Here is a 27,524-nt window from a genome sequence, read left to right as displayed (position 1 = left end):
TAATCTTTAGAAGAACTAATTAATGCCTGTGTATGAAAGTAATTCTTAAGTCAACAAATGTTATTGTGATTTGTTTGTTTGTGTTTGTTTTTGTTTGTTTGTTTTTCAAGACAGGGCTTCTCTGTGAAGCTTTAGAGGCTGGCCTGGAACTCACAGAGATCCGCCTGCCTCTGCCTTCAGGGCGCTGGTCTTAAAGGCATGCGCCACCAACGCCCTGTTTTTGTTTTAGAAAGGGTCTTTTGATATGGACCAGCCTGGACTTGAACTTGAAGAGACGCGCCTGCCTCTGCTTTCCTGGAATGTTGGGATTAAAGCTGTGTGCCACTATACAAATATACATGCCTACCTCGCCCCTTCAAAAAAAAAAGAAAAAGAAAATTTAGGAGGTATGCAAAGTTCTCACATGGTTTAAACATCAAAATCAAGGATAATGTGGGGGTGGGAGGAAAGCAGTTATGGGATGAATGTGAACAAACCATGTAGTAGGAGACTCTCACAAGCATATTTTTTCAAGATAAAATGAAAGTTTAGAATACAGAAAAATATTTCTGGAAACAAATGTATGTTACTCTTGTTGAGGCTATAAAATGTTGACACAGAATCACCAAATGTCATGGTTTATATGTTATTACAAAAAGTTAATAGTCTAAATATTTTTATTTTATATATGTATTTCCCTGGTGTGGGTGAATTGGAATGTAACTTTAGTTGTCCACGGAAGTCAGACTCATTGAATACCCATGACCTGAATGTGTAGGAATTTGTAAGCCCTCTAACACAAGTGCTCTGTGAACTGAGTTTGGGTCCTTCCCAAGATCAGTGATTGTTGTTAATCACTAAGCCAGCACCTTGATGCCACAATTCTATTTATAACACAGATGTACAGAAAAGAATGAAAATTATGGCATACACACCTGCATTGTTCCCATGGCCAACTCTAAGTCTTCAGAAATATGCAGCTGTTGGCTCTGTGGGAAATAGGAGGAATAACCTCCTATTTTCACTTTTAATCCAAAACCTTGAGGGAAATTCCAAGTGCTGTAAATGTCATAATCTCCACACAGCTTTTTTCTCTGGTTCATGTCTACCAGCTCCCCAACAGGGTTCATAAATACCCTGCTCTTCAGTATAGAAACCATCTAAGTGAGATGAATCATTAAATGATTACATATGCACACCCAGTAAGGCAAACTGACAATGTGAATGGCCCCCAATTTTTAATTTCTTCAAGAAAAGGAAACTCTATGCAGGATTTGATATCTAGTAAATACAAGCTACCTCATGGGTAACAAAACTTTATTATACTCCATATATATTTTTATGGTGGACAGAATCAGACGAAATGCCTACAAAAACATTGAGTATCACAATGAAAATGATCTAAGTATTTATTACTTGCATGAAAACTCCCAATATGGATGCTTTTACATAAGCAGTTTTGGAGGCCTCTCTCTCTCTCTCTCTCTTTCTCTATGTGTGTCTGTGTGTGCGTGTGTGTGTGTGTGTGTGTGTGTGTGTAGTGAAAATCATTTTAGAAAAAAAGAAAAGTCATAAACTTGAGAAGTATTAAAATGACTGAAAGTCGTTGAAAGGAAGAAAAGTGTGTATCATGTAAATGCAGTCTACATATATGAAATTAATAAAAACATGAATCCTTTAACTCTTTGCAGAAGTAATTGATACATGAAATAAGAAAATTTGACATTGATCAACATTTATTGTTTCTATTTTTATTTAAATTAGAAACATGATTGTTTTGCATGTCAATCCCAGTTCCCTCTCCCTCCCCTCCTCCCCTGCTGCCCACTAACTCCCTATCGCATTCCCTTTCTGCTCCCCAAGGAGTGTGTGGCCTTCCATGGGGGATCTTCAAAGTCTGTGATACCCTTTGGAGCAGGGCCTAGGCCCTCCCCAGTACACCTAGGCTGAGAGTATCCCTCTATGTGGAATGGGCTCCCAAAGTTCATTCATATGCTAGGGATAAATACTGCTCTACTACCTGCCAGGGACCCCATAGATTTCTGAGGCCTCCACAATGACACCTACATTAAGGGGGTCTGGATAAGTTTTATGCTGTTTTCCCAGCTATCTGTCCAGGAATACATGAGATCCCCCTTGTTCGGGTAAGCTGCTTCTGTGGGTTTAACCAGAATGTGCTTGACAGCCCCCACACACACTGCTCATCACTCCTCCCTCTCTGCAAATGGATTCCAGTTCAGTTCAGTGTTTAGCTGCGGGTGTCTGCCTCTGCTTCCATCAGACACAGGATGAAGGCTTTAGGATGGCATATAAGGTACTCATCAATGTCATTATCAGAAAGGGGTGTATAAGGTAGTCTCTCCACTATTTTTTAGATTGTTAGGTGGTGTCATCCTTGTAGAATTCTAGACATTTCCCTAGTGCTGGACCAGTCTTGAAGCCTATAATGGCCCCCTCTATTATGGTATCAATTATCTTGATCTCTTCTCTTCTTCCCCCAACTCAACCTTCCTTCTCCATCATGTCCTACTCTCCCCTACTCTTATCCCCCTCTCCACTCCCCCCATGCTCCCAATTTCCTCAGGAGATCTTGTCCCCCTCCCCTTCTTCAGGGGACTGTGTATGTCCCTCTTAGAGTCCTTCTTGCTTCCTAGTTTCTCTGGCCTTGTGGATTTAGGCTGGTAATCCTTTGTTCTAAGGATTTTATGTCTAAAATCCGTACATGAGTGAGTAAATACAATGTTTGACATTTTTGGACTGGGTTAAATCACTCAGGATGGTTTCTTCTGGTTCCATCCACTTGCCTGCAAATTTCAAGATTTCAATGTTTTGTTTTGTTTTTTTTACTGCTGAGTAGAACCCCTTTGTTTAAATGTACCACATTTTCTCTATCCATTCTTCAGTTGAGGGACATTTAGGTTGCTTCCAAGTTCTGGCTATTGCAAATAATGCTGTTATGAACATAGCTGAACAGGTGTCCTTATTGTAAGAATGTGCATATTTTGGGTAGATGCCTAAGAGTTGAATTGCTGGATCTTGTGGCAGACTGATTCCCATTTTTCTGAGGAAACTTCATACTGATTTCCAAACTGACTGTACAAGTTGTCACTCCTACCAGCAGTAGAGAAGTGTTCACTTTCCCCCACATACTCTCCAGCATAAAAATGTCATTGGTGTTTTTTATTTTAGCAATTCTGACACTTTCTCATATTAGTTTTGATTTGCATTTCTCTGATGGCTAAGAATGTTGAACAATCTTTGGGGCCGCCCGGCATCCAGAAGACCCGCCCACACAGGAAAGACATCAGCCCCTCCAAGACCCCAACCCCAGTGAGTCCAGCTTCAGGAAAGACATCAGCCCCTCCAAGACCCCAACCCCAGCCAGTCCAGCTTCAGGAAACACATCAGCCCTTCCAAGACCCCAACCCCAGTGAGTCCAGCTTCAGGAAAGACATCAGCCCTTCCAAGACCCCACCCCAGTGAGTACAGCTTCAGGAGACCTGCCCACACAGCAAAGAAGTCAACAATTCCAAGACCCCAACCTCAGTGAGACCAGCTTCAGGAAAGACATGAGCCCTACCAGGACCCAAACTCCGTGTCAGCATCCCCAGCTTCAGCTGCAGGAAGGAAGGAGACCAGTGGAGATGGAAAGACCCCACCAGCACCCACTGAAAGAAGAGATGGGAAGAAAACAGAATAAGAGATTATCAGCAATAGAAACACCAACATGACCCCACCAGAATCCAGGGATCCAACACCAGCAAGACCCGAAAAGCACTACATAGACGAAGTAGAGGAGACAGACCTTAAAAATTAGTTCATGAAGATGGAGACCCTCAAAGAAGAAACAAGGAAATCCCTTAAAGAAATAGAAGAAAAAACAAACAAAAAAATCCATGAAATGGGGGAAAAAATTCAAGAAATAAACAAATCTCTCAAAGAATCTAAAGAGCACCAAGAAAGAACAACCAAAAAAATGAAGGAAACAACTCAAACAGTTGAAGGATTGAAAGCTGAAATAGAAACGATAAAGAAAACACAGAATGAAGGGATGCTGGAAATAGAAAAGCTCGGTAAATGGTCTGGAACTACAGATGCAAGTATCACCAATAGAATACAAGAGATAGAAGAGAGAATCTCAGGTGTTGAAGACTCATTAGAGGATATAGAGTCGTCAACCAAAGAAAATCTCAAAACCAACAAATCCTTAACACAAAATATCCAGGAAATATGGGACACCGTGAAGAAGCCAAACCTGAGAATAATAGGTATAGAAGAAGGTGAAGAACTTCAACTTAAAGGTACAGAAAACATATTCAACAAAATCATAGAAGAAAACTTCCCTAACCTAAAGAAAGATATGCCTATTAAAGTACAAGAATCTTACAGAACACCAAATAGGCTCGACCAGAAAAAGAAGTCACCTCGCCATATAATAATCAAAACATCAAACCTACAGAGTAAAGAGAAAATATTAAGAGCAGCTGAAGAAAAAGGCCAAGTAACATACAAAGGCAGACCTATCCGAATTACACCTGACTTCTCAATGGAAACGATGAAAGCCAGAAGATCATCGGCAGATGTCCTACAAATGCTAAGGGAACAAGGATGCCAGCCCAGACTACTATATCCAGCAAAGCTCTCAATTACCATAGATGGAGAAAACAAAATATTCCATGACAAAGCCAGATTTAAACAATATGTATCCATGAATCCAGCTCTACAGAAAATGCTAGAAGGAAAACCTAGAGCCAAGGAAGATAACTACATTCACAAAGCCACAGGCAATATATAATGACACTTTACAAAACACCAAAAGAAAAAGGGAGGAGAAACTACACAAAATAACTTCACTAACAATAAATCAAGCACAAGCAAGGAACACCAATCAATGGTCATTAATATCCCTCAATGTCAACGGCCTCAACTTGCCTATAAAAAGACACAGACTAGCAGAATGGATACGAAGACAGAACCCTTCCTTCTGCTGCATACAAGAAACACATCTCAACATCAAAGGCAGAAGTTATCTCAGAGTAAACGGTTGGGAAAAGATCTTCCAATCAAACGGTCCCAAGAAACATGTGGGTGTAGCAATCCTAATATCTAACAAATTAGACTTCAAATAAAATCGATCAAAAGAGATGAAGAAGGCCACTTCATATTCATCAAAGGAAAAATACATCAAGACGAAGTCTCAATTTTAAACATCTATGCCCCAAATACAAAGGCACCTACATTCGTGAAAGAAACATTACTAAAGGTCAAAATGCACATAAAATCTCACACACTAATAGTAGGAGACTTCAACACTCTGCTCTCACTGCTAGACAGGACCTCCAGACAGAAACTTAACAAAGAAACAAAAGAACTAATAGAAGTTATGACCCAACTGGGTTTAACAGACATCTATAGAACATTCAACCCAAATACAAAGGGATATACCTTCTTCTCGGCACCACATGGAACCTTCTCTAAAATTGACCACATAATAGGAAACATAGCAAATCTCCACAGATACAAAAAATTGGAATAACCCCCTGCATCTTATCAGACCACCATGCATTAACATTAGAATTCAACAGTAACACAAACCGCAGAAACCCTACAAACTCATGGAGATTGAACAATGCACAATTACACCATCCCTGGGTAAAGGAACAAATAAAAAAAGAAATTAAAGACTTCCTTGATTTCAATGAGAATGAAGACACAACATACACAAACTTATGGGACACTTTGAAAGCAGTGCTGAGAGGAAAGTTTATAGCACTAAGTGCCCACATGAAAAAACTGGAGAACAGTCATACTAGAGAATTAATAGCACAGCTGAATGTTCTAGAACAAAAAGAAGCAAACTCCCGCAGGAGGAGCAGACGCCAGGAAGTAATCAAATTGAGGGCTGAAATCAATCAAGTAGAAACCAGACAAACACTGAGAAGAATCAATGAAACAAAGAGTTGGTTCTTTCAGAAAATCAACAAAATAGACAAATCTCTGTCCAAACTAACCAAAAGACAGAGGGAGAACATGCTAATTAACAAAATCAGGGATGAAAAAGGGGACATAACAACAGACTCAGAGGAAATCCAGAGAATCATCAGGGCATACTTTGAAAATCTGTACTCCACAACATTTGAAAATGTAAAGGAAATGGACAATTTCCTGGATAGATATCACTTGCCAAAACTAAATCAAGAACAGATAAACAATCTAAACAGACCTATAACCCCTAATGAAATAGAAGCAGTCATCAAAAGTCTCCCAAATAAAAAAAGCCCAGGCCCAGATGGCTTCAGTGCAGAATTCTACCAGAAATTCAAAGAAGAGCTAATTCCAATACTCCTCAAAGTATTCCACACAATAGAAGCAGGAGGCTCACTGCCAATCTCTTTCTATGACGCTACAATTACCTTGATACCCAAGCCTCACAAAGACACAACTAAGAAAGAGAACTATAGAAAAATTTCCATCATGAACACTGATGCGAAAATACTCAATAAAATACTCGCAAACCGGATTCAAGAACACATCAGAAAAATCATCCAACATGATCAAGTAGGCTTCATCCCAGGAATGCAGGGATGGTTCAACATTAGAAAATCTATCAATGTAATCCACCATATTAACAATCTGTGAAAGAAAAACCACATGATCATCTCACTAGATGCTGAAAAAGCCTTTGACAAAAATCCAGCACCCCTTCATGATAAAGGTCCTAGAGAGATCAGGGATAACAGGAACCTACCTGAATATAATAAAAGCAATATACAGTAAACCAATAGCTAACATCAAGCTAAATGGAGAGAAACTCAAAGCAATTCCTCTAAAATCAGGAACAAGACAAGGCTGTCCACTCTCTCCATATCTCTTCAATATTGTACTTGAAGTTCTAGCTACAGCAATAAGACAACAAAAGGAGATAAAGGGGATACAAATAGGAAAAGAAGAAGTCAAACTTTCACTATTTGCAGATGATATGATAGTTTACATAAGTGACCCAAAAAACTCCGCAAGGTTACTCCTAGAGCTGAAAAACACCTTCAGCAATGTGGCAGGATACAAGGTAAACTCAAAAAAATCAGTGGCCCTATTATATACAGATGATGAAGTGACTGAGAAAGAAATCAGAGAAACATCACCCTTTACAATAGCCAAAAACAGCATCAAATATCTGGGGATAATGTTAACCAAGGAAATTAAAGACCTGTATATCAAGAACTTTGTGTCTTTAAAGAAAGAAATCAAAGAAGATACCAGAAAATGGAAAGATCTCCCATGCTCTTGGATTGGTAGGATCAACATAATAAAAATGGCAATCTTGCCAAAAGCAGTCTACAGATTCAATGCAATCCCTATCAAAATTCCATCACAATTCTTCAAGGACCTGGAAAGAACATTAACCAACTTTATATGGAAAAACAAAAGGCCCAGGATAGCCAAAACATCCCTATACAATAAAGGAACTTCAGGAGGCATCACCATACCTCACTTCAAGCTCTATTATAGAGCTATAGTCCTGAAAACAGCTTGGTATTGGCACAAAAATAGGCAGCTAGACCAATGGAACCAAATCGAAAACCCTAATTTTAACCCACACACCTATGAACACTTGATTTTTGACAAAGAAGCTAAAACTGTACAATGGAAAAAAGAAAGCATCTTCAAAAAATGGTGCTGGCATAACTGGGTACTGGTATGCAGAAGACTGCAGATAGATCCATGTTTATCGCCTTGTACAAAACTTAAGTCCAAATGGATCAAATATCTCAACATAAATCCAGCCACACTGAAACTTTTAGAAGAGAAAGTGGGAGATACTCTTCAACCAGTTGGTACGGGAGACCACTTCCCAAACATAACACCAGTGGCACAGGCACTGAGATCGACAATTAACAAATGGGACCTCCTGAAACTAAAAAAGCTTCTGTAAGGCAAAGGACACAGTCAAAAAGACAAAAAGGCAGGCCACAGAAAGGGAAAAGATATTCACTAACCCCACATCTGACAGAGGGCTAATCTCCAAAATTTACAAAGAACTCAAGAAACAAGTCTCCAAAACACCAAAGGACCCAATTAAAAGGTGGGGTACAGAGCTAAATAGAGAATTCTCAGTAGAGGAGGCTAAAATGGCCAAGAGACACTTAAGAAAGTGCTCAACATCCTTAGCCATCAGGGAAATGCAAATCAAAACAACTCTGAGATACCATCTTACTCCTGTCAGAATGGCTAAAATCAAAAACACCGAAGACAATTTATGCTGGGGAGGATGTGGAGAGAGAGGAACACTCCTCCACTGCTGGTGGGAGTGCCGACTCATACAGCCTCTTTGGAAATCAGTATGGAGATTCCTCAGGAAAATGGGAATTAATCTACCACAAGACCCAGCAATTCCACTCTTAGGCATATATCCAAATGAGGCAAGTTCATACAACAAGGGCATCTGCTCCACTATGTTCATAGCAGCATTATTTGTAATAGCCAGAGCCTGGAAGCAACCTAGATGCCCCTCAACTGAAGAGTGGATAGAGAAAATGTGGAAAATTTACACAATGGAGTATTACTCAGCAGAAAAAAATAATGGAATCTTGAAATTCGCAGGAAAATGGATAACACTGGAAGAAACCATCCTGAGTGAGGTAACCCAGTCGCAAAAAGACAAACATGGTATGTACTCACTCATATATGGATTTTAGACATGGATCAGGATAGTGCCAGTTTGCACTTCACCGATAGAGAGTCTGGGAAACAGGGAAGTACCTAAAAGATATGCATATATGCATAGTACCCAAGAGAAGAGGATGGAGACAAGATCCCCTGAATGGATGGGGAACACGGCGAGGGGTAGGGGGGAGTGGGACCTGGGAAGAAGAGAGGGGGTGAAGAGGAAGAGAGTTGGTCATGGGGGAACAGGAAGTTGAGGGGGTGGGGGTAGAATAGGGGGAAGAGGGAATCATAGGATCGAATACAGATCAGGCACCAGAGCGACCTCGAGTGATCTAAAGGGATAACACCAATTGGCAAGCTAAGCAATAGTGGAGAGACCACCTCAAATGCCCATTCCTGATAATGAACTTGATGGCTATAACCATCCGGGAGCCTTCATCCTGTGACTGATGGAAGCAGAGGCAAACACACAATTAATCACTGAACTGAACCCAAGGAACCCAGTGACAGAGAGAGAGGCGTGATGAGCAAATTGGCAAAGAATGGGCTGGCAAAACCAGCAGAGACAGCTGATCTGAACAGGGGAGAGCTCTTGGATCCCAGACTGACAGTGGGGAGGCCAGCATGGGACTGATCTGGACCCCCCAAATGTGAGTGTCAGCGAGAAGGCCTGGGCAACCTATGGGGCCCTGAGCTGTGGATCAGTGTCTATCCCTGATATACAAACAGTCTTCGTGTGCCTATAGCACAAAGAGGGATGCTCTCTCAGCCTGGACTCTTAGGGGAGTGCCTGGACCCTACCCAGAGTAAAATGACAGACTCTGATATCCCCTATGTGGAAGGATTTGGCAATAGGGTGGGAAGGTGGGGGGAAAGGGAAGTGCGGGAGGAGGGGAGGGAGAGGGAACTGGGATTGACATGTAAAACAAGCTACTTAAAATAAAAAAAATTAAAAAAAAGAATGTTGAACACTTTCTTACGTGTCTGTCAGCCATTTTAGACTCCTCAATTGAGAATTCTCTATTAAGTTCTGTACCCCACTTTTGAATTGGATTATTTGATATTTTGGAGACTAGCTTCTTGTGTTCTTTGTAAATTTAGGAGATCAACCCTTTGTCAGATGTGGCGTTGGTTAGGTTGGTTAATATCTTTTCCCTTTCTGTAAGCTGCCATTTTGTCTTCCTGTGTCCTTTGCCTTACATAAGGTCCAATTTATTAATTGTTGATCTCAGTGTCTGTGTTACTGGTGTCATGGTCAGGAAGGAGTCTTCTGTACAAATTCATTCAAGGGTATTTCTGACTTTCTCTTCTAAGAGGTTCAGGGTGACTTGATTTATGTTGAGGTCTTTGATCCATTTGGACTTAAGTTTTGTTCATGGCAACAGTCATGGACTTATCTGCAGACTTCAATAAGTCACTATCCAGTTATGCCAATACCATTTGTTGAAGATGCTACCTTTTTCCATTGTATAATTTTAGCTTCTTTGTTGAAAATCAGATGTTCCTAGGTGTGTGGGTTAATATCAGGGTTTTCAATTTGATTCCATTGTCCTACCTGTCTATTTTTGTGCCAATGCCAAACTGTTTTCAGGACTGTATCTCAATAATAGAGCTTGAAGTCAGGGATGGTGAAGCCTCCGGAAGTTCCTTTATTGTACAGGATAGTTTTAGTAATCTGGATCTTATATAGATATAGATATAGATATAGATATAGATATAGATATAGATATAGATAGTTGATTGTTGTTCTTTCAAGGTTTGTAAAGAATTGTGCAGGTTTTTTAAGGGAATTGCATTGAAACTGTAGATTGCTTTTGGCAAGATTGCCATTTTTACTTTGTTGATCCTATCTAATGAAGAACATGGGAGATAATTCCATTTTCAGGTATCTACTTTAATTTCTTTTTTATTAGTACTTTAATTTTAAATAGCTTGCTTCACATGTCAATCCCAGTTCCCTCTCCCTCCCCTTTTCCCACACCCCCCACCATCCCCCCAGCCTCCCACCCTATCCCCACTTCCTTCCACATAGGGGATATCCAGAGTCTGTCATTTCACTCAGGGCAGGGGCCAGGCACTCCCCTAAGAGTCCAGGCTGAGAGATCATCCCTCTTGGTGTTATGTACACACTAAGTCCATTTGCATGCCAGGGATAAATACTGATCTACTGCCCAGGGCCCCATAGGTTGCCCAGGCCTCCTCACTGACTCTCACACTCAGGGGGGGTCTGGATCAGTCCCATGCTGGCCTTTCTTTAAAGACTCAATGTTCTTTTTTTAATTTAAATTAGAAACATGCATGCTTCTAATGTCAATGCCAGCTCCCCCCTTCTCCCTCCACCAGCCCCACCCCAACTCCCACCCCCAGACCAATCTCCACATCATTCCCCAGGGAGGGTGAGGCTCTCCTTGGGGGGGATCTCCAGAAGGACTCAATGTTCTTGCTATACACATCTTTCACTTGTTTATTTAAGGATTACTCCAAGATATTTTATGCTGTTTGTGGAAATTGTAAAGGGTGATGTTTCTCTGATTTCTTTCTCAGTATATTTATTGTCTGTATATAGTAGGACTACTGATGTTTTTGAGTTAATCTTGTATTCTGCCACTTTGCTGAAGGTATTTATCAGTTGTAGGAGCTCCCTGGTAGAGTTTTTCGGGCACTTAATAAACTACCATATCATCTGCTAACAGTGAAAGTTTGACTTCTTCCTTTCCAATTTGTATCTCCTTGATCTCCTTTTCTTGTCTTATTGTTCTAGCTAGAACTTCAAGCACAATATTGAAGAGATATGGAGAGAGTGGACAGCCTTGCACTGTTCCTCATTTTTGAGGAATTGCATCGAGTTTCTCACCATTTAGTTTGAAGTTGGCTTTTGATTTTCTGTATATTGTTTTTATTATGTTCAGGAATGTTCCTGTTATCACTGATCTCTCCAGGATCTTTATCATGAAGGGGTGTTGGATTTTGTCAAAGGCTTTTTCAGCATCTAGTGAGATGATTATGTGGTTTTTCTTTTGCAGTCTGTTTATATGGTGGATTCCATTGATAGATTTTGTATGATGAACCATCTCTGCATCCTAGGGATGAAGCCTACTTGATCATGGTGAATGATTTTTCTGATGTGTTCTTGGATTCGATTTACCAGTATTTTATTGAGTAATTTTCATCAATGTTTATGAGGGATATTGGTCTGTAGTTATGTTTCTTAGTTGTTTCTTTGTGTGGCATGGGTACCAAGGCAATAGTAGTCTCATAGAAAGAGTTTGCCAATGACCATTCTGCTTCTATTATGTGGAATATTTTAGGAGTGTTTGTGTTAGCTCTTCTTTGAATTTCTGGTAGAATTCTGCACTGAAGTTATCTGGCCTTATGCTTTTTTTTTTTTTTGGTTGGGAGACTTTTGATGGCTGCTTCTATTTCATTAGGTATTATAGGTTTGTTTAAATTGCTTATGTGTTCTTGATTTATTTTTGGTTTTTTTTGTTTATTGAGAAAGAAATTCTTTTGTAGTTTTCACTGAGGATTTTATAATAAAATTTTCAATTATTATTTCCAATATTGAACTCATTTGGAAAAATATTGAGACACATTTCAGACAAAATAGCTTATCTTCAGACAAAATACTTTTACCTACTGAATGCTAACCTTGTTTAGCCTGTTCACGTTAAAGATTCATATTAGGGATTTTGAACAATAGAAATCTTTGAACTCAGAAAATATTCTCTGACAAATACATGTGAACAATTGTGGGCCATTTAAAAATATCAAGACTTAAGCATAGTAGAAAATAAGATACTTTACCTGATGATAGTCATAAAACATTCCTTTGAGTTCAGATATTTGTTGAGACTCTACTTGTTGAAGAATGAGTTCATGGTAGGTGTGGGCCACAGCATACACAGCATTGTATAAATTGTAACCTTCTTCACTCAGGACCATGTCAAATTTGTCTTGTGATAACCACTCCAATATAGTATTGAATGAACAATGATTCATTGAGCTATAGTTGCTCTTAGAGACTGAACAATTAAAATAATTCCATTGTGTTCTCATCTGGGAAATGTCTACTGGATACATGGAAGTGTTCAATGTTCGCATGAAACTCCTAAATTTAGAAACCTTACTGTGATGGTGTGTAAAGGTAACAGTCCCATGGAAGGTGTCAAAGCAGAAATCTCTCTTGCTTGTGCTGACATCCCATTGTGAGGTGGTGACCCAGATTCTCTGTACACCTAAATATGCCCATCTTCTGAAGCTGACTTCTAGGGTAGAGTTCATTTCACCATAAATGACAGCAACCTTTGCTGATGAAGTCATGATTTGATTGTCATATATTACAGCTCTTGCCATATATAGCTGCACATCATCTGGGATCATATTCACAAAAGCTAAACAGATTCCATTTCTTTGCATCTCTACTCTCAAGTCTGAGAGAAACTGGATTCCCTGATCATCATCTGAGATAACCAACCCTATCCAGTTCCATGCAAAATAAAGCATCAAAGAGACCATGGCATGGGGCAAACATGCATCATTATGTGCTATCTGGTAGACAAGGGGAAATGGGGCATTGTCACTCGGGATAGGATGAAATGGTCCAAAGAAAATCTGAAGGATGAAGAACAGAGGAAGCAATGTGAGGAACACAATTGTCAGGATGTTCATTCATAGATATGAGTTATGTTACTCATCTTCCAGAACTCGAACAAAGGATAATAAGATTACCCTATAATTGGTATGTATTTGTCCTATTGGATTCTAGAATATTTCTGGCAAGTCTGAATGTTCAACAAAATTGTGGGATGGTTCCCAAACTCATCTATTCTAGTAATACAAAGAAATGTTGGTGATATGTGAATATGTGATTTTTTAATTCTTTATGTAGATCAGCACACACAAACACATGCCACACATTAATTCTCTGTAGGAACTTGGGATTGGCATAGACAAGATATTATCTCTCCTTTAACCACATAGTCTCACCTGTGGTATCATGGTATATGTTGTCAATTTTACAGATGTAGTCCATGATGGTCCTATAAGTAATGTATAACATAAAGATGGTCCACATTCATAATTAAATCTTAAGTAGCTGTTGCGTGATGAATGTACAAACTCGATTACCTTTGATGTATCAAAACACAACTCAGAAGAGAAGAAAAAATAGATAGACATGTTGGGTAAAATATAAGGGTTCCTGTTGATCTCATCAGTAGCAAAAAACAATACCAGGAAAAACTCATATTTTCTTGTTGGTATTCTAAAAAAGATAAATGAGCATCATGGGTGATGTTACAAATAATAAATTTTCAAAGCAATTGAATCAAATATTTTCCTATTAAATTGTTCCCAATGTAAGGGCATAGAAGAAAAGATAATTAAAGTTGAAAACATTTTCAAAAGTCATCTAAATAGATCATTCTGATATAAGACTTTTATGTTTGTGAAAAACTGCAAAGAGCTTGTGTGATCCCTGAATGTTATCCATGAGCTAGAATACAGCCATAGACATTCAGTATTCTATATATTTGTTTTAGGATTGTCATTAAAGAGAAACCTGAAAAAATATTACTTGACTCATAAACAGGATGCTGATTTATCCTTTAATGGTTAAAGGACAATTTTAGAAGGATTAACATTGAAAAAGTTTGATTAAGTAAAAATTTCATCCATGTATACAAAGTTTCTTGACCATATTGATTATATCAAAAATCATACACCTAATCAGTGCCCACAAACCCCAGTAGAAGACGCCTGCTCCAACCATGGTTGTGCTAGAACTAGGAAATAAAGAAGGTAAAGCAAGGAGTCAAGCTTCAGGTGAGATTGGGTCACCGGCTGGGATCCCCCCGCCCGACACACATCCCCTTGATCTTCTGGGGGCTGCTCTTGGCATCCAAAGACCCGCCCACACAGGAAAGACATCAGCTCTTCCAAGCCCCAAACCACAGCGAGTCCAGCTTCAGGTGATATTGGGTCCCCAGCTGGGATCCCCGCGCCCGGAAGCCCATCCCCTTGATCTTCCGGGGGACTCTACTGGCATCCAAAGACCCACCCACACAGGAAAAACATCAGCTCTTCCAAGCCCCAAACCCCACCGAGTCCAGGTTCAGCTTCAGGAAGGAAGGAGACCAGTGGAGACAGAAAGACCCCACCAGCACCCACTGAAAGAAGAGATGTGAAGAAGACAGAATAAGAGCTCACTCAGCAATAGAAACACCAACATGACCCCACCAGAATCCAGGGATCCAACACCAGCAAGACCCGAAAAGCACTACATAGAAGAAGGAGAGGAGACAGACCTTAAAAATTATTTCATGAAGATGGAGACCCTCAAAGAAGAAACGAGGAAATCCCTTAAAGAAATAGAAGAAAAAACAAACAAAAAAATCCATGAAATGGGGGAAAATTTCAAGAAATAAACAAATCTCTCAAAGAATCTAAAGAGCACCAAGAAAGAACAACCAAAAAAATGAAGGAAACAACTCAAACAGTTGAAGGATTGAAAGCTGAAATAGAAACGATAAAGAAAACACAGAATGAAGGGATGCTGGAAATAGAAAAGCTGGGTAATCGATCAGAAACTACAGATGCAAGTATCACCAATAGAATACAAGAGATAGAAGAGAGAATCTCAGGTGTTGAAGACTCATTAGAGGATATAGAGTCGTCAACCAAAGAAAATCTCAAAACCGACAAATCCTTAACACAAAATATCCAGGAAATATGGGACACCGTGAAGAAGCCAAACCTGAGAATAATAGGTATAGAAGAAGGTGAAGAAATTCAACTTGAAGGTACAGAAAACATATTCAACAAAATCATAGAAGAAAACTTCCCTAACCTAAAGAAAGATATGCCTATTAAAGTACAAGAATCTTACAGAACACCAAATAGGCTCGACCAGAAAAAGAAGTCACCTCGCCATATAATAATCAAAACATCAAACCTACAGAGTAAAGAGAAAATATTAAGAGCAGCTGAAGAAAAAGGCCAAGTAACATACAAAGGCAGACCTATCCGAATTACACCTGACTTCTCAATGGAAACGATGAAAGCCAGAAGATCCTGGACAGATGTCCTACAAATGCTAAGGGAACAAGGATGCCAGCCCAGACTACTATATCCAGCAAAGCTCTCAATTACCATAGATGGAGAAAACAAAATATTCCATGACAAAACCAGATTTAAACAATATGTATCCATGAATCCAGCTCTAAAGAAAGTGCTAGAAGGAAAACCTAGATCCAAGGAAGATAACTACATTCACAAAGACACAGGCAACATATAATCCCACTCTACAAAGCACCAAAGGAAAAAGGGAGGAGAAACTACACAAAATAACTTCACTAACAATAATAAATCAAGCACAAACAAGAATCACCAATCAATGGTCATTAATATCCCTCAATGTCAACGGCCTCAACTTGCCTATAAAAAGACACAGACTAGCAGAATGGATACGAAGCCAGAACCCTTCCTTCTGCTGCATACAAGAAACACATCTCAACATCAAAGACAGACGTTACCTCAGAGTAAAGGGTTGGGAAAAGATCTTCCAATCAAACGGTCCCAAGAAACAAGCGGGTGTAGCAATCCTAATATCTAACAAATTAGACTTCAAATTAAAATCAATCAAAAGAGATGAAGAAAGACACTTCATATTCATCAAAGGAAAAGTACATCAAGACGAAGTCTCAATTTTAAACATCTATGCCCCAAATACAAAGGCACCTACATTCGTGAAAGAAACACTACTAAAGCTCAAAATGCACATAAAATCTCACACACTAATAGTAGGAGACTTCAACACTCCGCTCTCACCGTTAGACATGACCTCCAGACAGAAACTTAACAAAGAAACAAAAGAACTAATAGAAGTTATGACCCAACTGGGTTTAACAGACATCTATAGAACATTCAACCCAAATACAAAGGGATATACCTTCTTCTCGGCACCACATGGAACCTTCTCTAAAATTGACCACATAATAGGAAACATTGCAAATCTCCACAGATACAAAAAATTGGAATAACCCCCTGTATATTATCAGACCACTATGCATTAAAATTAGAATTCAACAATAACACAATTCGCAGAAACCACACAAGCTCATGGAGATTGAACAATGCACAATTGCACCATCCCTGGGTAAAGGAACAAATAAAAAAAAGAAATTAAAGACTTCCTCGATTTCAATGAGAATGAAGACACAACATACACAAACTTATGGGACACTTTGAAAGCACTGCTGAGAAGAAAGTTTATAGCACTAAGTGCCCACATGAAAAAAACTGGAGAACAGTCATACTAGAGAATTAATAGCACAGCTGAATGTTCTAGAACAAAAAGAATCAAACTCACCCAGGAGGAGCAGACACCAGGAAATAATCAAATTGAGGGAGGAAAGCAATCAAGTAGAAACCAGGAAAACACTGAGAAGGATCAATGAAACAAAGAGTTGGTTCTTTGAGAAAATCAACAAAATAGACAAACCTCTATCCAAACTAACCAAAAGACAGAGAGAAAGCATGCTGATTAACAAAATCAGGAATGAAAAAGGGGACATAACAACGGACTCTGAGGAAATCCAGAGAATCATCAGGGCATACGTTGAAAATCTGTACTCCACAACATTTGAAAATATAAAGGAAATGGACAATATCCTGGATAGATATCACTTGCCAAAACTAAATCAAGAGCAGATAAACAATCTAAACAGACCTATATCCCCTAATGAAATAGAAGCAGTCATCAAAAGTCTCCCAAATAAAAAAAGCCCAGGCCCAGATGGCTTCAGTGCAGAATTCTACCAGAAATTCAAAGAATAGCTAATTCCAATACTCCTCAAAGTATTCCACACAATAGAAGCAGGAGGCTCACTGCCAAACTCTTTTTACGAGGCTACAATTACCTTGATACCCAAGCCTCACAAAGACACAACTAAGAAAGAGAACTATAGACCAATTTCCCTCATGAACATCGATGCAAAAATACTCAATAAAATACTCACAAGCCGGATTCAAGAACACATCAGAAAAATCATCCAACATGATCAAGGCTTCATCCCAGGAATGCAGGGATGGTTCAACATTAGAAAATCTATCAATGTAATCCACCATATAAACAATCTGCGAAAGAAAAACCACATGATCATCTCACTAGATGCTGAAAAAGCCTTTGACAAAATCCAGCACCCCTTCATGCTAAAGGTCCTAGAGAGATCAGGGATAACAGGAATGTACCTGAATATAATAAAAGCAATATACAGCAAACCAACAGCTAACATCAAACTAAATGGAGAGAAACTCAAAGCAATTCCTCTAAAATCAGGAACAAGACAAGGCTGTCCACTCTCTCCATATCTCTTCAATATTGTACTTGAAGTTCTAGCTACAGCAATAAGACAACAAAAGGAGATAAAGGGGATACAAATAGGAAAAGAAGAAGTCAAACTTTCACTATTTGCAGATGATATGATTGTTTACATAAGTGACCCGAAAAACTCTGCAAGGGAACTCCTAGAGGTGATAAACACCTTCAGCAATGTGGCAGGATACAAGGTAAACTCAAAAAAATCAGTGGCCCTATTATATACAGATGATGAAGTGACTGAGAAAGAAATCAGAGAAACATCACCCTTTACAATAGCCAAAAACAGCATCAAATATCTGGGGATAATGTTAACCAAGGAAGTGAAAGACCTGTATATCAAGAACTTTGTGTCTTTAAAGAAAGAAATCGCCAGGCACTGGTGGCACACGCCTTTAATCGCAGCACTCGGGAGGCAGAGGCAGGCAGATCACTGTGAGTTCGAGACCAGCCTGGTCTACCGAGTGAGTTCCAGGACAGCCTCCAAAGCCACAGAGAAACCCTGTCTCGAAAAACCAAAAAATAAAAATAAAAAAAGAAAGAAATCAAAGAGGATACCAGAAAATGGAAAGATCTCCCATGCTCTTGGATTGGTAGGATCAACATAATAAAAATGGCAATCTTGCCAAAAGCAGTCTACAGATTCAATGCAATCCCTATCAAAATTCCATCACAATTCTTCAAGGACCTGGAAAGAACATTAATCAACTTTATATGGAAAAACAGAAGGCCCAGGATAGCCAAAACAACCCTATACAATAAAGGAACTTCAGGAGGCATCACCATACCTGACTTCAAGCTCTATTATAGAGCTATAGTCCTGAAAACAACTTGGTATTGGCACAAAAATAGGCAGCTAGACCAATGGAACTGAATTGCTGAATTGAAAACCCTAATTTTAACCCACACACCTATGAACACTTGATTTTTTACAAAGAAGCTAAAACTGTACAATGGAAAAAAGAAAGCATCTTCAACAAATGGTGCTGGCATAACTGGGTACTGGTATGCAGAAAACTGCGGATAGATCCATGTTTATCACCTTTTACAAAACATAAGTCCAAATGGATCAAAGATCTCAACATAAATCCAGCCACACTGAAACTTTTAGAAGAGAAATTGGGAGATACTCTTCAACGAGTTGGTACAGGAGACTACTTCCTAAACATAACACCAGTGGCGCAGACACTGAGATCGACAATTACTAATGGGACCTCCTGAAACTAAAAAGCTTCTGTAAGGCAAAGGACACAGTCAGCAAGACAAAAGGCAGGCCACAGAATGGGAAAAGATATTCACTAACCCCACATCTGACAGAGGGCTAATCTCCAAAATTTACAAAGAACTCAAGAAACAAGTCTCCAAAACACCAAAGGATCCAATTAAAAGGTGGGGTACAGAGCTAAATAGAGAATTCTCAACAGAGAAGGCTAAAATGGTCAAGAGACACTTAAGAAAATGTTCAACATCCTTAGCCATCAGGGAAATGCAAATCAAAACAACTCTGAGATACCATCTCACTCCTGTCAGAATGGCTAAAATCAAAAACACCGAAGACAATTCATGCTGGAGAGGATGTGGAGAGAGGGGAACTCTACTCCACTGCTGGTGGGAGTGCCAACTCATACAGCCTCTTTGGAAATCAGTGTGGAGATTCCTCAGGAAAATGCGAATTAATCTACCACAAGACCCAGCAATTGCACTCTTGGGCATATATCCAAATGAGGCAAATTCATTCAACAAGGGCATCTGCTCCACTATGTTCATAGCAGCAGTATTTGTAATAGCCAGAACCTGGAAGCAACCTAGATGTCTCTCAACTGAAGAATGGGTGGAGAAAATGTGGTACATTTATACAATGGAGTATTACTCAGCAGAAAAAAAAATGGAATCTTGAAATTCGCAGGTAAATGGATGGCACTGGAGGAAGCCATCCTGAGTGAGGTAAGCCAGTCGCAAAAAGACAAACATGGTATGTACTCACTCATATATGGTTTCTAGTCATGGATCAGAATAGTGCCAGTCTGCGTTTCCACTGATAGAGAGTCTGGGAAACAGGAAAGAACCTAAAAGATATGCATATATGCGTAGTACCCAAGAGAAGAGGATTGAGACAAGATCCTCTGAATGGATGGGGAACATGGGGAGGGGTGGGGGGAAGTGGGAGCTGGGAAGAAGAGAGGGGGAGAAGAGAAAGAGAGAGTAGGTCATGGGGGAACAGGAAGTTGAGTGGGTGGGGGTAGAATAGGGAGAAGAGGGAATCATAGGTTAGAAGACAGATCAGGCACCAGTGTTACCTCTAGTGATATAAAGGGATAACACCAATTGGCAAGCTAAGCAATAGTGGAGAGACCACCTCGAATGACCATTCCTGATAATGAAGTTGATGTCTATAACCATCTGGGAGCCTTCATCCAGTGACTGATGGAAGCAGAGGCAAACACACAATTAAGCACTGAACTGAACCCAAGGAACCCAGTGGCAGAGAGAGAGGAGTGATGAGCAAATTGGCAAAGAATGGGCTGGCAAAACCAGCAGAGACAGCTGATCTGAACAGGGAAGAGCTCTTGGACCCCAGACTGACAGCTGGGAGGCTAACATGAGACTGATCTGGACCCCCCCCAAATGTGAGTGTCAGTGAGAAGGCCTGGACAACCTATGGGGCCTTGAGCAGTGAATCAGTGTCTATCCCTGGAATACAAACAATCATCGTGTGTCCATAATACAAAGAGGGATGCTCTCTCAGCCTGGACTCTTAGGGGAATGCCTGGACCCTACCCAGAGTGATATGACAGACTCTAGATATCCCCTATGTGGAAGGATTTGGCAATAGGGTGGGAGGCTGGGGGGGGAAGGGGAGTGCGGGAGGAGGGGAAAGAGGGGGAACTGGGATTGACATGTAAAACAAGCTATTTAAAATTAAAATTAAAAATGATAAAAAAGAAGGTAAAGCAAATACAAATATAAAAGACGGAAGTTAAACAATTAATATTTGCAAGTTTATTATATTATATATGGTGAGCCCCAAAACTCTAACAGGGAATTCTTACATCTGATAAATACCTTTAGTGGACTGGCTGGCTATAATATTTACTCAAAAACATCAGTAGCCCTCTCACTATGAATGATTTATAGGCAGAGAAATCAATCAGGAAAACAACACCCTTAAATTAAAAAATATCTGGGTGGATTTCTAACCAATCAACAGAAAGTCCTATATGACAAAATCATCAAGTTTTTGAAGAAAAAATTGAAGGAGATGTCAGAAGATGAAAAGATCTCCCATGCTCAAGGATTGGTAGAAATAGCATAGTAAAAAAGTCAATCTTACCAGAAGCCATCTACACATACAATATAATCACCATCAAATTCCAATACAGTTCTTTACAGAGGTTAATAAAAAAAACTTCTGGAAAACAACATATGGAAAAATCCAAAAAAACACAAAAACAAAAATAACAAAAAAGCTATTTCAAGCTCTAATACAAAGCTAGGGTATAAAAAAGAAAGTATATTCAGGGTATTAGTATAAAATCACAGCGTTTAATCAATGGGATAAAATTGAATATCCAGACAAAAATCAAAAACTTATAGACTATTGACTTTTGACAAAGAAGTCAAAATTATGCAAAGGAAAAAAGAAAGCATCGTCCCCAAATGGTGCCGACATAACTGTATGTCATGGTGCAGAAGAATGAAAATAGATTCATGTCTATCACCCTGCACAAAGATCAAGCCCACATGGATCAAAGACCTCAACATAAAACCACTTACGTTGAACCTGATACAAAAGTAAGATGGAGAGAGCCTTCAGCACACGGAGATAGGTGACAACTTCCTCAACAGTATACCAATAGCACAAGCTGTAAGACAGACAGTTAATACATGAGACGTCATGAAACTGAAAAGCTTCTCTAAGGCAAAGGACACCATCTGTAGGATAAAACAGAGGCCTAAAAATAGGAAAAGGTCTTCAACAACCCCTATTCAGTAAAATAATACAGTAAAAATTGCAAATATACAAAGGGATGATTTCCAAAATATAAAAAGAACACAAAAAACTAGACATCATCAAGCCAGATAATTCAATTTTAAAAATAGGGTACAGTTCTAAATCCCAAATTCTCAAAAGAGGAATCTCAAATGGCTGAGAAGCTCTTAAACAAACGTTCAATATCTTTAGCCATTAGGAAAATGCTAATCAAAACTTCACAGATTCCATTTAATACCTGTCAGAATGTCTGAAATAAGTAACAACAGTGACAGTGCATCCTCGTGAGGACACAGAATAAGAAAAACACTCATCCATTATTGATGGGAGTACACGCAAATACAGCTACTATGGAAATCAGAGAAAATGAGAATCATTCTAATTCAATATCCAGCTATGACACTCTTGGACATATACCTAAAGGATGCTTCATCCTACTACAAGGGCACTTGCTCAACAATGATTATTGTTGCTCTGTTATTTGCCAGAAAGTGTAAACACCCTACAAGTAACTCAATGGAAAAATTGATGAAGAAAATATGTGGTACATTTATACAATGGAATATCATGCAGATGTTAAAAATGACATCCTGAAATTTACAGGCCATTGGATGGAACTAAAAAAAATCACTCTGAGTAAGATAACACAGATCCAGAAAGATAAATATTGTCTTTACTCATGTATATGAGGATATTATCTACTAAGTAAATAATAACACTGCTACAATCTGCAGACCCAGAAAGGCTATATATTAAAGAAAGGACTAAAGGGAACACTTGGATCTCATTGGAAGAGAGAAATAGAATAAAAATATTTTGCGTGGGCTGGGCATAGGAAGATGATAACTTAAGAAATGTTCAATATCTTTAGCCATCCATGAGGTCACCCATGAGTTCGGTGACAAATGTGCCTAGGCTGTAGCATGGGATCATGTCTGGGTTTATTGTCCTACCACAAATGGGGTCTATATTGATAAACCCAGTCCATGTTGCTCACGGAGAACACATGGATGCCAATAGTCTCTGTGACAACCTGTGGCCAGGTGAGTGCCCAAGGCCATGGAGTTTGCAGGGCCATGCTAATCAGAGGGGCCTGTGCTCTCACCCAGGGCCACTGTTTCTTCTAGGGCAAGGCTGCTTCTGATTGACATGTGGGGATATGTGGCCCTATATTAACCAGAATCTGAGTTGGTGTCCAGGGTTCCTGTTACCAAGGCTATGCAGATGACCAGGATATAGTCTGCCACCTGAGATCATCTCAATGTACAAGGCCCATGATGCAACTGGGGCCATAGTGATCTGGGAAGCCTATGCTGCCACATGGCTCCAAGGAGACCTCTGGTCCTAGGATGCTGCCTAGGGCCATGTCTGGGCCCATGGACTAGAAGTAGCCAAGGTCTGGGCTCAGGTTCATGCCTCCTGTTGCCATCATGGAGCCTGAAGGTACACAGAGTCTGGTCAGGCAAGTGGGACCTTATTGGTGTTCACAGACCAAGACAGTGCCATGGCCAAACTTACCTGTGTGACCTGTGCTGCACCTGAGACCATGCTGTTATTCAGGACTGAGCTTCTGTGAAGGGCATATCTGCAATCATAATCCTTCTGCAACTGGGGTCTGTGATAATGTCCATGACCAGTGTTAGCACAGAGGGTCATGGTAAACACATGTGTGGAAATACATGAGTTGCACTGAGACAATCCCCCCTTTCCCTACCCCCTAGGATATCAGGCCCTGCCCCTCTCTTGATGCTATAGCAGGAGAGCTGGCCCTACTCCTCAGTGAAGATCTGGCACCCACACATGAGAAAGATGGCCCCAATGATCACCATTGGAATGTATCTGGACAACAATTAGAGCTGACCCTATTGTCTGGGATGCAGCTTAACTGATTCTGATGTTATAACAGTAGGTTAGCTTACTGTATCCACCATCAGTACCATGTGTAGCATATGTGAGAGAAAGATGTGATCCTTGCCATCTGTGCATGGTGAAACAGATTGCTCCAGGGACATGGGAGTGTGAAACTAGCCCTGTCCTCCACCAACTGCGGCACAGACAGGTAAAAGTTCTACACCCCATCTGGTCAGCACACTAAAGATGATCCTGTGTTCATGGGCACAGTTGATCCAGGCTTCTGGACGTGAGAACAGGAAAGCTGATCCCTCCAACATCCCTCTGTAGCAGCTGGGAGATGTGGCCTTGTAAGTCACCTGGGAAAAGGGTAGAGCTGTTCCTGGTGGAGTGAGTGCTGGTGAGCTTGATATGAGGACCCAAGAGCAGGAGAGCTGGCCCCACTTGCTGCATGCTTCATCATATGCCCTACCTGGTCCATTGTTGGTGAGCTCACCCAAATAGTGAAGATCAGGGAAAACTGGTGAAATAACCAATCCAAACAAAACCCATTCCCAGGACCAGACCTATTAATAACCCCACCCCAACATCTACTGCTGCTATGAACTATTGGAGCAAGTAAATGTGATGAAGTTACACATCCAATATAGAAGGATCTCCACCACACAGGACAACAACAGAATATCCAAGAAGTTACAAAACGAAGAATGTTGTCCATAGGGTAGCAAAAGTCATAGGTGCTGAACCAGACTATTGAGAACCAGACTATTGATTCATAGCAACAAAAAAAGTAAATATCATTGAACTAATAGAATAAACTGCAGCTTCTATGATGACCTGCTTTGTCTTCCTCTTCTTCCTCTTCCTCTTCCTCCTCCCCCTCCTTTTCTTCTTCTTCTTTTTCCTTTTCTTCTTCCTTCTCCTCCTCTTCTTTTTCTTCTTCTTCCTCTTCTTGAGTGCTTGTTTGACTTTGTTAAAATTCTGTTTTCTTTCAGTGAGTAGGGTGCATGGCCAATAGTAGATGAGAAGTGATGAAGAGATAAGTGGAATCGGGATGCGTGATATGAAATGCCAAAAGAATCAATAAAAGTCGACACAGGAAAGACATCAGCCCTTCCAGGCCCCAAACTCCAGGGAGCCCAGCTTCAGGTGAGATTGGGTCTGGGGGGAGAGGGACACTCCCCATCCCCTGCCCAACAGGCATCCCCTTGAGCTTCCGGGGGGCCACTCCTGGCACCCAGAAGACCCGCCCACGCAGGAAAGACTTCAGCCCTTCCAGGCCCCAAACTCCGGCGAGCCCAGCTTTGGGAGACCGTGGGTCTCCTGCAGGGACACTCCCCATCCCCTGCCCAACACTCATCTGCTGGGGAAGTCCTGAGTATATGTCAATAAATTACTGCTGGCCAATAGGAATCTAGATAGGTGGGGCTAGGAGTCCAGGAGGATTCTGGGAAGGAGAAACACAAGAGAGTTCGAGATGTAACACCATGGGGTAGGAGCCCAGAACAATTCTCCGGTAAGAGACATACTTAGATTAACAATTATGGGGTAATTACTTAAGTCAGAGCTAGCCAGTAAGAAACAAGCAAGGCCAACAGCTTCATAATTAATATAGCCTCCTGTGTGTTTATTTGGGGACTACAATGTGGCAGAGCCCAGGCGGCTGGCGGGGGTTAAACCAAAGCAGCTAGCAAGGAAAAGCTTCTCTTTACACTCATCACCTCAAGCTTCCGGGGGGCCATTCCTGGCATCCAGAAGACCCGCCCACACAGGAAAGACATCAACCCTTTCAGGCCCCAGCATCAGGCAACAACAGCTTCAGCTTAAGCTTCAGTTTCAGTGTCCCCAGCTTCAGTTTCAGGAAGGAAGGAAACCAGTGGAGACGGAAAGACTCCACCAACACCCACTGGAAGAAGAGATGGGAAGAGGACAGAATAAGAGCTCACTCAGCAATAGAAAGAACAACATGACTCCACCAGAATCTAGAGAACCAACACCAGCAAGACCTGAAAAGCACTACATAGATGAAGGAGAGGAGACAGACCTAAAAATTATTTCATGAAGATGATAGAGACCCTCAAAGAAGAAATGAGGAAATCCCTTAAAGAAATAGAAGAAAAGACAAACAAAAAATCCATGAAATGGGGGAAAATTCAAAAAATTAACAAATCTTTCAAAGAATCTAAAGAGCAGCAAGAAAAATCAACCAAAAAAATGAAGGAAACAACTCAAACAGTTGAAGGATTGAAAGCTGAAATAGAAACAATAAAGAAAACACAGAATGAGGGGATGCTGGAAATAGGAAAGCTGGATAAACGATCAGGAACTACAGATGCAAGTATCACCAATAGAATACAAGAGATAGAAGAGAGAATCCCAGGTGTTGAAGACTCATTAGAGTACATAGAGTCGTCAACCAAGAAAATCTCAAAACCGACAAATCCCTAACACAAAATATCCAGGAAATATGGGACACCGTGAAGAAACCAAACCTGAGAAAAATAGGTATAGAAGAAGGCAAAGAAATACAACTCAAAGGTACAGAAACCATATTCAACAAAATCATAGAAGAAAACTTCCCTAACCTAAAGAAGGATATGTCTATGAAAATACAAGAATCTTACAGAACACCAAATAGGCTGGACCAGAAAAAGAAGTCACCTCGCCCTATAATAATCAAAACATCAAACCTACAGAGTAAAGAGAAAATATTAAGAGCATCTAAAGAAAAAGGCCAAGTAAAATACAAAGGCAGACCTATCCGAATTACACCTGACTTCTCAATGGAAACGATGAAAGCCAGAAGATCCTGGACAGATGTCCTACAAACGCTAAGGGAACAAGGATGCCAGCCCAGACTACTATATCCAGCAAAGCTCTCAATTACCATAGATGGAGAAAACAAAATATTCCATGACAAAGCCAGATTTAAACAATAAGTATCCATGAATCCACCTCTACAGAAAGTGCTAGAAGGAAAACCTAGATCCAAGGAAGATAACTACATTCACAAAGATACAGGCAATATATAATCTCACTTTACAAAACACCAAAAGAAAAAGGGAAGAGAAACTACACAAAATAACTTCACTAACAATAAATCAAGCACAAACAAGAATCATCAATCAATGGTCATTAATATCCCTCAATGTCAACGGCCTCAACTTGCCTATAAAAAGACACAGACTAGCAGAATGGATACGAAGACAGAACCCTTCCTTCTGCTGCATATAAGAAACACATTTCAACATCAAAGACAGATGTTATCTCAGAGTAAAGGGTTGGAAAAAGATCTTCCAATCAAATGGTCCCAAGAAACAAGCAGGTGTAGCAAACATAATATCTAACAAACTAGATTTCAAATTAAAATCAATCAAAAGAGATGAAGAAGGGCACTACATATTCAGTAAAGGAAAAGTCCATCAAGATGAAGTCTCAATTTTGAACATCTACACCCCAAATAAAAAAGAAACCTACATTTGTGAAAGAAACATTACTAAAGTTGAAAGTGCACATAAAATCTCACATACTAATAGTAGGAGACTTCAACACTCCCCTATCACCACTAGACAGGACCTCCAGACAGAAACTTAACAAAGAAACAAACGAAATAATAGAAGTTATGACCCAAATGGGTTTAACAGACATCTATAGAACATT

At 40.1% G+C, this 27,524-nt stretch overlaps 1 protein-coding gene across 3 annotated transcripts in view; it reads right to left on the bottom strand.

The window, feature by feature from the left end:
* The window catches only part of LOC121132762 (vomeronasal type-2 receptor 116-like), a 63,003-nt gene that overhangs the window by 19,928 nt on the left and 15,551 nt on the right, over nt 1–27,524 (bottom strand). For 2 of the 3 annotated variants that reach the window (XM_040739070.1, XM_040739067.1), the window contains exons 2-4: nt 13,633–13,909; nt 12,451–13,257; nt 915–1,139 (exon numbers count right to left, since the gene is read on the bottom strand). In XM_040739070.1, the coding sequence (XP_040595004.1) occupies nt 915–1,139; nt 12,451–13,257; nt 13,633–13,909 (1,309 nt within the window). Of the gene's footprint in view, nt 1–266; nt 295–914; nt 1,140–12,450; nt 13,258–13,632; nt 13,910–27,524 lie in introns of all 3 variants that reach the window. The other variant, XM_040739069.1, reaches the window with a different exon arrangement.

Source organism: Mesocricetus auratus, unplaced genomic scaffold, assembly GCF_017639785.1.
Source record: "Mesocricetus auratus isolate SY011 unplaced genomic scaffold, BCM_Maur_2.0 Super-Scaffold_100676, whole genome shotgun sequence".
Taxonomy (NCBI): domain Eukaryota; kingdom Metazoa; phylum Chordata; class Mammalia; order Rodentia; family Cricetidae; genus Mesocricetus; species Mesocricetus auratus.
Note: the sequence above shows the minus strand (reverse complement) of the source record. Positions and strands in the feature narration are given on the sequence as shown.